Raw genomic sequence first — 13,129 nt, 5'->3', positions numbered from 1 at the left:
GGGTATCTAACTCCAAACCTTGGCCTAACCAACTGATGCTCCAACCAACTGAGCTATCTGGCCAGGGCCTCTTACCTTAGTATTGTTTTATATCTCCAATCAGACATTCCTCTAGTTGTTTTATCAGCACCCCAAACTCAACACATAAGGAACCAGATTCTCCTTTTTTGTCCAAACTGTCCATCCTTCTTGCCCCCATTACTCCCCAGCTTCATTGCTTTCTGTAGTGATTTCTTTGTAGAATTAAAACTTTGAAGTCATCTTTCTTCTCTATCATTCTCTATGCCTAAGCAGTCATCCAGTAATATTTGTTCATTGAAATTATTTTTGTGTCTTTCCCTTTTTACTAGTTCCACATAACCTTTTTTTTTTTACTTTTTTTTTTTTTTTATTGCTTAAAGCATTACAAAGGGTATTACATATGTGTCCTTTCACATAACCTTTTGACTGACTGTGCCTACTTTCATTTAGTCAGTACATCTTTATTGTGTGCTAACCATGTTAGGATGTGGGGCTATACTCTGAACAGAAGCTTATAGTCTTCTAGTGGGTGGGGGTGGGAATAAATTAAACACACACACACACACACACACACACACACACACACATCTTCTATTGGTACAGTCTTCACAGAATTTTGGAATGTAAGACAAAGACAGAGTAGCTTTGATTAAAGTTCTCAGGGACTTTCATCCTTCTTAACTACCTTTGTTTTTTCATGGCACCTTCACTGATAATAGGGAAAAGGCCTGAGCTTTGGCTCAAGAGTCTATTAAGACATTTTCTCTATATTGCAGGAACTGATCTATCACCAATTTGTGGACACACATCCCTTTTCACCTATTTTTTTCTCCCTTCTCCTCATCTCATTACTTAGAAGCAAAGAGTATAACATTTACAAAATCTGTATACATACAGATATATTTTTGTATGCATGCACTAATTGAATAACTTCATACTTTAAAAGTATACTCTTTTATATTATTGCTTTTTAATTCTTGCTTTTCCCTGCTAATGCCATATTACTACCTCCCTTCAAGTGCCAGGTACCTGTATTATACACTGAATTTATAATATCTCACCTGTTATACAGATTAAAGATAAGATGAGTTCAAGAGTGAAAGTGATTTGACCAATGATCTATAGCATAGTAAGGAGAAAGCCAGAGTTTAGCCTCAAGTCTGATGGTCTTCACTATTATGTGGCCATGCTAGACTTCTTTGAATTATGCTAATCCTTTTGTATTACTAGATGATATAGATTATTATTATATACAATCAGATGACTCCCATAAGTATGAGTGTGATTTTCTTCTTTTTTTCTTTCTGTGTAGTCTTCCATACACCAGCAAACTTGTGAAAACTTTATTGTATAACTTCATCAGACAAGAAAAGCCACCTCCCCCAGGCGCCCACGTTTTCCCTCAGCAGTCGGATGGGGGAGGACTGCTGTATGGACTTGCATCAGGCGTAGCAAGTAAGCCCTTTCTGACTTTTTCAGTACTTTGATGTACACAGATTGTTAATTAGTCATAAATAATTCTGTTTCCCTTGGCTGCCACTATTAATAGTTATATTGGATCTGTGCAGCTGTCTAAATGTGACATACTGAAAGTAATTTAAAATATTAATTTTTGCATTCAGTGTAGTGAATGCATGTAAATATATGCAAATAATGAATAAATTGTTTACCTATAAAGCACCATTTTCAAGAAGAATGTTTATAAATATGCATTTTATATGAGTTCTAGCTGTACAATTCAGTAAGCTCTTGGAAACTTTTTACTGCTTGTGCTTTATAAGGAAATCATTCTGTTTTAAGGACTTTATTGGTTAGGTTTTTATGTGACTAATTGGGTATAGTTTTCTTATTGTAATAAGTGTTTCATTTGTTGATGACCAATTAGTATATTTTGAAGAGTTTTGTTACAAATTCAAAAGTGGCACAAATGTGAGTTTTATCAGATTAGAAGCAAATTTTGTTAACTGTGGAAAGTCCTTTCCCACCAAAGCCTCATTTCTGCTTCACAGTGATCAGACCTAAGACTCTGGAAGTACCGAGTACCTCTGGTCCGCCCCTTTGTTGGTGTGGAGGACCTATGCCACGAGAGGCTATATAAACGGAACTTTTGCTTTATTCTGAAGGAGAAACAAAAAGTAGGCTGACACTGGTAGTTGTGAGGTCTGCACAGAGGTGCTCTTACTAAACGTCTACTTAATTACATAGTGCAGAGTTCGGCTATTTGGAGGAATTTTAAATGGAGCTGAGTTCCACAGCTGAATTGTGGTTGTAGCATCCTTGCCACACTCAGGGAGGAACATCAGTTTGATAGGAAAATGTAGTTCTACAGTGTGGTAACATTAGATAATGAGTCATGGGAACCTCTTTGTATAAAAGACCTCTCTGTTGATTTTAGGAATTGATCTGTGAACCAGGCTTTCTAGATTTGCCTTCCTTTGATATCTTTTAATTATGAGTTGAGTTACATTTGTGAATATTCATGGCTTTGTCTTTGGTGCGGAGCAGGCTGCCTAGAATGCCAGACCTGCAGAATTTTATTCTCTGAGTTACTCTTACCTACTGCCTGCCTTGTTTCAGGTGAGGAGGCTGTACATGCTGGCTCATTCATGGCCATGAAGGCAGCATAGGAATGGCTTTTTGTGTCCCATAGGAAAACTTCATTAATACAGTAGTATTTGCTTTTTTAAATTATTAAACAGGTATAGGGATTTAAAGGTTGAGTATTTTGTAGTACTCCGATATGGTTGGAGATTTTGGGGAGCAGATAGTATAAGGTCATTCATTGCTTTCTCCAAAACAATGGCAAAACTTTGGAGTTTTTTAAAAAAAGTAAACATAGATTTATGGGTGGTTTTGGTTTTTCTTGAAGTTGTGTCATCAGAATGAAGTCCAGGATGGCATCTGGTGTCATCAGCACCAGGTGCCAAAACACTTGACTTCTAAATTTTAGATCTGCTTGCTCCCACCTAGCTAGCATTATATTGGAAGGATGTTCCTTAATTTTCCTACCTTCCAGGTTCCTTGTCTTTCAAATGAGAAAGTTGGGATAGATGATCTGAGATTATTTCCATATAATTTTCAATGATCTATGGTCTTTTAAAATTTACTATTCAGTTAAGGGCATTAAAATAGTTAGAATTTTTAGTGTGCTATAGTTACAGCACATTTTATATAGCTTTCTTCCTAAATCTTTACAAAGCTATTTATGCAAAAATATAAAACATGATGGAGTAATTATTGTTATTTCACAGCATGCAAGTCAAAGGATTATAAAAACAACAAAAGGACATTCTCTTAAAAAACAAAGCTGTGTACTGTGGGTAAAATGTAAATTTGATCACAGTATATAATTTGAATTAAGTCACATTCTAGGAAAGTCTATCAAACTGACAAAGAAAATTTGACTTTAGTTCTCAGTGATCACTTTTGATGATTTTTTGGTTGGTAGTTAAGGAGTTTTTCTACTTTAAAAAAGTGTTTAAAAAATTTTTTTATTGGGTTTTAGAGAGAGAGGAAGGAGAGACAGAGAGAGAGAAACATTGTTGTGAGAGAGAAGCATTGATTGGTTGCCTCTCATATGCACCCCGACTGGGGATTGAACCCACAACTTGGGCATGTGCCCTGACCGGGAATTGAACCGGCGACCTTTTAGTGCATGGGATGACGCTCAACCAGCGGAGCCACACTGGCCAGGACAGAATTTTCTTACTTTAATATTGGCTTGAGGAAATGTGATTTGGAGGTTCCTCACTGAAAAGAAATAATGTTGCAAAGCTAGATGCAAATTATAAACTCTTTTGGATTATCTTCATTTTCGTTGGGATTGAATTTTTCGTGGGACAGAAAACATTTCCTTTCATAGTGTGTGTATTGTATGTTTTGCTGAAATTATTTCCTCTGAAACAGCATGCCTTATTTTGGAAAACTTTATAGTTTTGGATAGTGAAGTTCTGTTGGTTCTGGCAAGGGAAGATGAGAATCCTGGTGCTACAACTGGGTCCAGATGAGTAATGAGTCACATGTCTGGGCCTTCACAGGAGTTCGGCAAGCCTTCTCCAGTTCATTCTCATTTATTTCCGGTTATCTGTTACTTGTTTCCTAGATTCCTGCAAAACCTTTGTTAAATCTTCGGTGCCTGACACTCTTTTTCATGCCTTTGCTGGGTTATCTCTTTAACCTAGAATCCTCCTTCCTCCTCTCTGTCACTTTGATTTTCTGCCCATCCACCCATTAAGCTCCATCCCAAGTACTACCTTCTCTATGAAGAGTTCCTCTTCTCCCTCGCAGCAGGATGTAATCTTTTCCTGTGGCACTCACTCTGCTTTGCGTTATGATTACTGTGTAGAAGTTTTATCTCCCTACATTTCTCTACATACAATACAGTAAGAGCTAACATATTTATAACACTTCTGAGCTTACAGAGCAACTTTTTGTACATCTTACTTTATTCTCATGGCTATCTTGTGAAATAGATGTTTCTACCTTTTGATGTGCTACATATAGAGATGTTCCTAGCTATTAAATTGCTTGTCTAAGATCACACAGGAAAGAGGTGATGTTGGTTTGCACTTGATCTTAGTTTCTTTGCTTCCTGAACTTTGCTGTCTTGTCTCTCATTGTTACTGTCTGACTCCTGAGTGTGTAAGCGGCTGCTTGACTCCTCTGAGGTTGTTCACTGCAGTATCTAGCAGAGCACCTTACATCTGGACTCTCAATAAATACTTGTATGTAATCTAATACCAAAAGCTAATGCTCATCTGCACTCAAGGCAGGTGTGAGGTCAGTTATAGCGACATGTCTATCATTTTTTGAATGCCTTCTGTTTGCCAGACAGGTTAGCAGCTATTTTACATACATGATTCTTATCTGCTCTTTTTAAAAAAGTATATTTTTATTGATTTCAGAGAGGAAGGGAGAGGGGGAGAGAGAGAGAATCATTGGTCGGCTGCCTCCTGCACGCCCCACACCAGGGATTGAGCCCGCAACCTGGGCATGTGCCCTGATTGGGCACATGTGACTGGGAATTGAACTGTGCATAGGTCGAAACTCAACCACTGAGCCACGCCGGCCGGGCTCCCTCCTCCTCTTTTTAAAAGCTTTATTTGGAAATAAAAGTCACACATATAGAAACGTTCCAAAAATAAGAATATTACAGAAAATCTATATAGCTTTATTTAGATTGATTTGTTAACATCCTATCCCATTTGTTATGTATTTGTATTCGTTCCCTTTCTTTTCTTTTATCATTCTGCACGCACACACACATGCACACTTTCTTTTTAACCACTTGAGGGTAAGTTACATTCATCACGGCCCTTTATCCCTAAATACTTGAATGTGTACTTCCTAAAAGATAACATCCCTTTCACAACCACAGTATACTTATCAAGTTAGTCAATTTAATGTTCAGCTATCCTTAAAAACAAATGAGGTAGGCATTTGTTTCTACCTCAGTAAAAATAAAGAATAGAGATTTCCCTCTATTGTTCAAAATCTCCTTTAGTAAGTATATAATGTCATTTGTGTTGCTCTTAAATTGAATTTTTACAATTAGGTTTTCTTGTGCCTGCGTGTACTGATGCATCTATCTTAGACTAAACACTCCAGGATGCAGCATCTGTCCTTTCTGTTTATTATTGGCCTGCAGAACACAGTGAGTGCTTGGATAATGTTTGCTCAAAGTGTCCCAAACAATTAGAGGGATTATTAATACTTCTTCATTACTACCGGTAAGTCTTTTTGCAGTTAAAGAGAGTAGTGGAAATTAACTTGTCTAGATTTTGTTCTTTTTCAAAAAGTGTTTTTACATGTGTCAAGTGTGATTTGCTTCTTTAACTGAAAGTGGTTACATATATAAACCACTGGTAATATATATAAAATACACGCCAACATGCCTCTATTCATAATCTTCAGTACAAGAAAAAATGGCTTCCTTTTCCTCTGTAGTCTGTTAGTTTAGAAATTCCTCTAATATGCTGAGAAAATGGCAAAATAATCAATTGCTATATTTACTGTGTAGAAAAGAATGCTACAGTTTTAATTACTGTGGTTTTTTAAGTGAATCATAGAATTCTAGGCTTGTAGAGATAATTATAAATGCCACACGGTGGCTCCCAGCATTAGCAGTGCCTCCTGGCATACTTTAAAACAATGCATGTGCTTACACCTTGGAATTTCTGAGTCATAAGGCATGAGGTGGGGCCCGGCCATCCACATTTCCAGTAAGCATTCTAGAAGATGGTGATATGGCTGGTCCATTTCTGCACCACTCGGGTGCGGGCCCCTTTCCTGTGCTGGAGTCTGTTCTGCTGCGGGCCCATCATGGCAGACACTTGAGCCAGTACAGCTAATTACTGAGGAATACATGGTTTTGAGGCAGCTCTAATGGGTTCCACTGACCCCCTTCTATGTAAGATCTTAGTTTCTCTTAGTGATTTCTGCATTGCTCTCTGTTGTTGATGAGGTCCAGTTTATCAGTCTGTTCTCTGGTCTGACCATGAGTACAGTTCTCCAGCATCAAATAGATTGGAACTGGAAACCGCCCCCCCCCTCCCCGATTCTGGACACTGTGCTTTTTCATTAATCTAGTCAAAATGCCCGTTGGCTCTTTTGGCAGATAATATTCAGTTATTAGTGAACTTATTCCTTTTGCCATAGCATTTATGTCCTATCTTTTCTCCTTCAGGTTTTATGTACACAGGTACAGACCTTTCAGTGTATTTCAGTTAGTTATAATTTTGTTAGTTGTGGTGTAGACCATAATTCCAGCCAAAGAATAAGATTTGTTCTCATTTTTAGCTCTAGATCATCATTTAAAAAGTATTTTGGGGCTTTCTGCTTTTTTTCAGGCTTATGTCCTTGACAACATATTGTGAGAGTTTGACACATTCTAATTTCTGTGTGGAAAGCAGAGTATATATGTAAAATAATGGAATTAATAAAATAGGATTTTGTGTCTCTTTTATGGAGAATAGATTTTATTTCCTGGAATCCCAGTGAGGATTTGCTGTGGGGGCAGTAGCCTGTTTTCCCCAGACAGCCAACAGTAGAGTTAATGAGGATTCCTAAAGTTTCCCTGACTTTTAGGACTTAATCTCAAGGATCTTCATGAAACTGGGGCTGGTAAACCCCCCAGTGGCAGGAGATGCTGGGCGAGCCTCTTGTGAGTTCATACCAGGCTCTCCCCCTCCTCTCCTCTCTCTGTTCTTTGGATTACACCTCAGGGACCTCACAGCTGCCTTTTCCCTCCACTCTTCCTGGAAGTCTTTGTGGATCAGGATGGATTTCCAGAGCCTGATACTGAGAATCAGATGATTTAGATGGATTCCCAGCTCAGGGTGATCTTAGACATGTTCTTCAGCTTTGAATCTCATTATAAAGCCGATAAATATAAGCCGTTTTGTGAGGCATAAGTGAGATATTGTGTATAAAACCACTTCTAAAACTGTGTAGTATTTATCCTCATGTTACATGCACCAAAGCTCTGCTGCTGCTTGTTAATTAAAATTAAAATAATTGAAAAGGAAATAAATTTAATTAGATGAAATTAATGATCAGAAAATCTCTTAACAAATTTATGCCACACAATTTAAAAAATTAAGAGAATATTTTATCTTTTTTATCTGCTCAGTGTTTAAAACTGTCTTTTTGAAAACTGACTAAATTGAATACATCAGCCATGTTTTTGCTGTTTCTCCAACTGGCTTTTCATTTTATGTGGTGCAAATTTTGGCCAATGGCAGTCAGAAAGGAAAATTTGATTGTTAAATAGATATTGCCCACAAGAGATTTGTCCTTGCTTCCTAACTGAACTTGCCTTGACAACAATCACTAAGGTACCATTTCTTATTTACTAATTTATCTGATTTTATTTTCTGCTTGAGAGTTTTTTATAAAATTGGCCAAAGACTTTAATAAACACTTGACACTGACCCAACCTGAATTGTAATAAATATTTCAAATGTTCACCTAATAAAAAATATCAGTAGTATTGGTAGTCTTAGTTATTGTCAGCAAGGCAAATGATATTTATTTCTTACTTGAATTTGTAAGCACATCACCCTACCTTGTTAGAGATGTTCTACAAAACAATGGCCTAAGACCCTTAGCTGTGTGATTCATTATCTGATGGGAGCTCGGTGTTGGGTGGCAACAAATAGCTCACACTGCTGTGACACAGTACCATAGACGGGGTGGCTTGAACCGTGGACATTTATTTCTCACTGTTCTGGAGTGTGGGAGTCTAAGATCAAGTGCTGACACATTGGTGTTCTGATAAGGGCTCTGTCCTGGCGTATGGTCACAGTGTATGTTCACATGGCAGAGACAGGAAGCTCTGGTGTCTCTTCCTCTTCTTATAAGGCACTCATTTTATCATGGGGTCCTCATCTAAACCTCATCACCTCCCAAAGGCCCACTCTTATTACCATCACATTGAGTGTTAGGGCTTCAATATTTGTTTTGGGGAGACACAAATATTTAGTTCATAATATGTACTAAGTAGGTTGTGCTGAAATTCCTCTCACTGAAATTCTCATTTTGGGAGACTGCTGGTCTCTCCTTTGTATGTTGATAGCTAAGGCAACTTTTAGCTCCAGTCATTCTTTATTTTAAACCACAGCCCTGCTTAGTGGTAGTGGTGAGGATTGTGGACAAAGCAGAACACTCACGGCCCACTCAACCTCACTGATGTGTGTGTGTGTGTGTGTGTGTGTGTGTGTGTGTGTAAGGCATTCCAAAATAGATAAGCAGCTCCTCCAAAAATACAATTTTGTGACGGAAACAGATTTTTCCCCTCTGATTTTGGAGTCCATTGCTTTATATTGTCCTTTGGGAGACTGGCTCTAGATTTTGGTAACTCGGTATTGTGGAAGAGGTGCAAGTATCAGGTTCTGGCTGTTGGTAAAGACCAAGAATTGAATGCCAGTCCTGCCATTTGTTACTAGGGGTTCTTGGGCTATTTAACCTCTTAGTGACTTAGCTTCCTCACAGTTAAATGAGGATTATCTTCCCTGATAGGGGCTCAAATGAGCAAAAGTATAGGCCCCAGGCTGGCACCCAGTAGGTACACAGTAAAAAGTCACTGTTGTAACAGGTACAGCATGGTAATATTTAAAAGATAACTTTTGTGGAAAAAAAATAGAAAAAAAGCCAGTGACCATATGATTTACAAGTTTACTCAGAATTTGAATGTAAATGAATTATGAAAATATCTGATATTTATTTATAATATAAATTTCATATATTCACTAAAAGAATTATGTTGAATAGTTATATTGTGAGAAGGAAAGATAAGTTATAACATTTATTCAGTGTTTCTTTTGATTCTATTCTTCTTCGACCTTGTCTTTTAGGATATTTTCAAGCTTTTAAATTGTCTCTAATGCTTAAAAGAAGGTGAAGCAAGGAAGGTTGACCTTGAGATTTCTTGTGTTCTTTTTGTTTTTGTTATAAGACACAACTGTAATGTGATTATAATTGGGTATTTAATGTTTTAAAGAGCCAAGCCTGATTAAATGTGTTCTGCCAAACTGCGCTTTCCATCACAAGTACTGAGGTTTCACACAATAACTTCTGATATATGGCTTTTCCACTTGAATGAGCCATCAAAAATGTTTTTTCCCCTTTGCTTGCTGTGGTGGGTGTCCCAGCCAAATTATAAGACCGAAGTGGTGATTATTTGTTTAGACAAATGCTGTAATGGAGAATTTAATAAAGTAGAATTTGGAGATTTAAAACTCATATTTCTCCAAACTGCTATTATTGAGAAAGTGATTAAATTCATTATGATAGGGATGGCGTGCAGTAGTTGTAATTTATATTATGTGGTGTTTTTTTTCTCTTCAGTTTTGGCTTTTGCTGGGCTGACTCATTGAGAGAAAGAGAAAAAGTATGTGGCACTCAGAAACAAACAGGCATAGTTGTGAAAACATTCCTAATTAAAGCACTTTGAATTTTCAAAAAAAGAGAGTACTTTATAAACAGTAATTACATTCTCATCCATTTTTATTTGGGATGCTTTGGTAGATTTTATATACATGGTGAAAGAATGACCTTTTTTTCTTCTTTATTTTCAGGAATGAACTCATTTTTTGACTAATAAAATATAGTTAATTTCAGTTTACTATTTCCTTGTAGTGGTTTCTTGCAGGGACACATTGAGCATTTAGATTAGTATCCACAAAACAGAATGACTGTATTTAGTTGTAGAGTAGTCATAAAAGTTATTTTACTTTTAATTGTTCTCTGAAAAAAGGGTTTATGTCTGATTTTAGACTTTTTAAAAGGTGTTTATGAAATGATATTCATTGGAAGTAATATAATGTCAAAATACAATATTGACTTATCTTTTATTGTAATATGCTAACAGCCACTCCCAAACCAGTTTCTAGAAATGGCTTTGAAGTCAGTATGCCATCCTGTATTCTCATTTCCTTCTTAACAGATTTGAAGGGAATATTAAGGTCTCTTTATGCCACAAATAGTTGGGGAACGAATTCATTCATTACCAGGAAGAATATAGAAGAAAGCGAACAATTTCAGATGAAATTCTAGGAATAAGTTTCTAAGTCATGCTCTAAGTGTTGTTTATTTGGCACCAATTTTTTAATGTTTTTTATTTTTATTTTTCATTTATTTATTTTAGAGAGAGGAAGAGAGAGAGAGAGAGAGAGACATCAATTTATTGTTCCATTTACTTATGAATTCATTGGTTGATTCTTGTATGTGCCCTGACCAGGTTTTGGACCCACAATTTTGATGTATTGTATAATGCTCTAACCAACTGAGATACCAGCCAGGGCTGTTCTTGAGACTTCTGTAGCATAATTTATTGTGGAATTTTAAAATTTAAAGATATTTAAAAAGTAAGAATGTTAAAATTATGGAATTCTAATTTTTTGAGAGTGTAAATCTTATTTGAAAAATGAAACTATTAAAATGGATTTGCTTTAAAACTTAAATTCTATCACGGTTAAGTGAGTGTAACTTTTATTAAGCAGCTGTTTTAATTTACATTAATTTCAGCATGGATGTTTGGAAGTAGATTCAAAGGTTAAATTTATTCAAGGTTATTTGCTTACAATTCGTGAATGGTAATAAAAACCCTCATAAATTATAGTTGGTGTAGTTTAGAGACCCCTTTCACATGAATAAATATTTTAAAATCTCTAGTGTTATGAGTTATATGAAGACTTCCCTTTTGAAAATTTTCTGCAACTTTGAAGTTATATTGATGGGTGCATATAGGGATGCATAGATGGGTAGGGATGTTATCACAAATTTAGCAAAATGTTAATGTAAAATCTAGGAGATGAGTGTATAAGTACATATTCACTATATAACTCAGCTTTTCTGCATGCTTGACAATTTTTATAATAAAATGTTGGGGGAAAATAGAATCACTATGAGGATGAATTAATGTTGTAAATTTCAGGTTGTTCATTAAAAAGCTATCTCTAAGCTCCTAATTCTTCCTGAATTGCTAGGTAAAATTCTGAAGAATGTGAAGTTTGGACCAGATCTGGGCTCACATTTTCACTGAGAGCTATTTAGCGATATAAGCTTGTGAAATTTTGTAACCTCTTGAAGCCTTTCCCCATCTGTAAAAATGGAATGATGATTCCTTGTAAGATTATGGTAAATGTCTTCATTTTTCTCCTCTTCTACTTGTTAGTAGGTTTTGTGAGCCAGACCATGGTCTGTGAAGGCCCATTGAATGAAATTCGGTGGCTGTGGAAGGAGAGGGCAGCCTCTGCACTCACTTCTGTAAGGCCATCGTGGCCCCATACATGACAGAGGCTAGACAAAAGAAAGGGAGGAGAGAAGCAGAGAGCCATTCTCACCAGCAAAATAATGGGTGGATTGGAAGTAATACAGCTTTTGGCATCAGATGAGCCTGAGCTGGAAACTGGGCCCTGCCTCCTATGAGCTGTGTCACTTGGATTAAGTTACTTAACTTTGCTGATCCCTAATTTCCTCATTTAAAAAATGGCATTTAGACTCTCTTTACCTGTCTGTGGGCTTTTGTGAAATTTAAGTAACATGACAAGTAGTGAGCAAGTGTTTAGAACATGATAAATGCTGAAAACAAATACTAGTTACCATTTATTTACCTGCCTCATCTTTTTTCCCCTCTCATTTGTATCAATTTCTCTAGTTTTACAAACATCTTACATATTTTGTCTTATATGTTTCATGTTCCTTCAGCCTTTCTGCTTACAAAATTAAGCAACTCCCCCTACCCCCAATTTTCTAGATTATTAAAAAGGGTAATCACAGATCCAGCAGCAACCTCCTTAGCATCCTTAACCATAACTTCATCAAATTGGAAGCCTTACTAGCTATCAGTACCATTTTTCAGGCTAAAGGAATTACAACTCCACACATAAACTGGATGACTCTTAGAACATGACCTTGTGTCAAAACAGCAAGTTACAAGAAAACACATACAATATGAAAGTTCAAAGACAGGCATATCTAAACTACGCTGTTTAGAGTTCTGCCTGTAGATGGTGAAACTCTAATGACAAGCAAGGACATGGTTATCATGAACATGGATAGTAATATTTGATGAGGAGCAAAGTACCTGTCCTCCTCAGTTTACCAGGGATGGCAGCAGTGTGTAGAAGTATGTTTTATTCTTCAGATGTCTTTGGTTTGCAATTTTATATGAATTTCTTGTTTACTCTTGTTTGTTACTTTTGAGTTTAACCAGTACTTTATTTTGAGTTACACCAGTACTTTATTCTTCAGGGTGACTTTTGTTGACTGGTGTTTCTTAACCTTTTTCTTTATTATCACCATCCTAAAGAGCCTTTTTAGAGCATTTTTTCCTCATTGCCATTGCCACTCCCAAAGGAAAATTTAAAGTCACAAATATATACTGTTTATATCTGTGCTTTATACCTAAAAAGAGTTAGTTTTTTTCATCCTTCCCACATCAAGTTTTCAAGTTTTGCCCCAGGAGCTGATACTGCCACCTTTGAAAATGCATAGCGTAAGCTCACATTGGTAGAGCCAACTTCCTCCAACTGTTTTTTGAACTCCTGGGGTGCATTTTCTATTCATTCATCTTCTTCCTGTCCAGCAGGGCCATACCTCTCAGAGA

General features: G+C 36.6%; 1 protein-coding gene across 3 annotated transcripts in view; it reads left to right on the top strand.

Moving 5' to 3' along the window:
• Positions 1-13,129, top strand: part of DYM (dymeclin) — a 243,199-nt gene that overhangs the window by 79,544 nt on the left and 150,526 nt on the right. For all 3 annotated transcript variants that reach the window (XM_070421132.1, XM_070421134.1, XM_070421133.1), the window contains exon 8: positions 1,334-1,476. In XM_070421132.1, coding sequence (XP_070277233.1) covers positions 1,334-1,476 — 143 coding nt within the window. The remainder of the gene's footprint in view (positions 1-1,333; positions 1,477-13,129) is intronic.

The sequence above is a fragment of the Myotis yumanensis genome, unplaced genomic scaffold (assembly GCF_028538775.1).
Source record: "Myotis yumanensis isolate MYYU_CA2020_CCGP unplaced genomic scaffold, mMyoYum1.0.hap1 SCAF_7, whole genome shotgun sequence".
NCBI classification, from domain to species: domain Eukaryota; kingdom Metazoa; phylum Chordata; class Mammalia; order Chiroptera; family Vespertilionidae; genus Myotis; species Myotis yumanensis.
The sequence above is the reverse complement of the archived record's forward strand: the minus strand, read 5'-3'. Positions and strand labels throughout refer to the sequence as shown.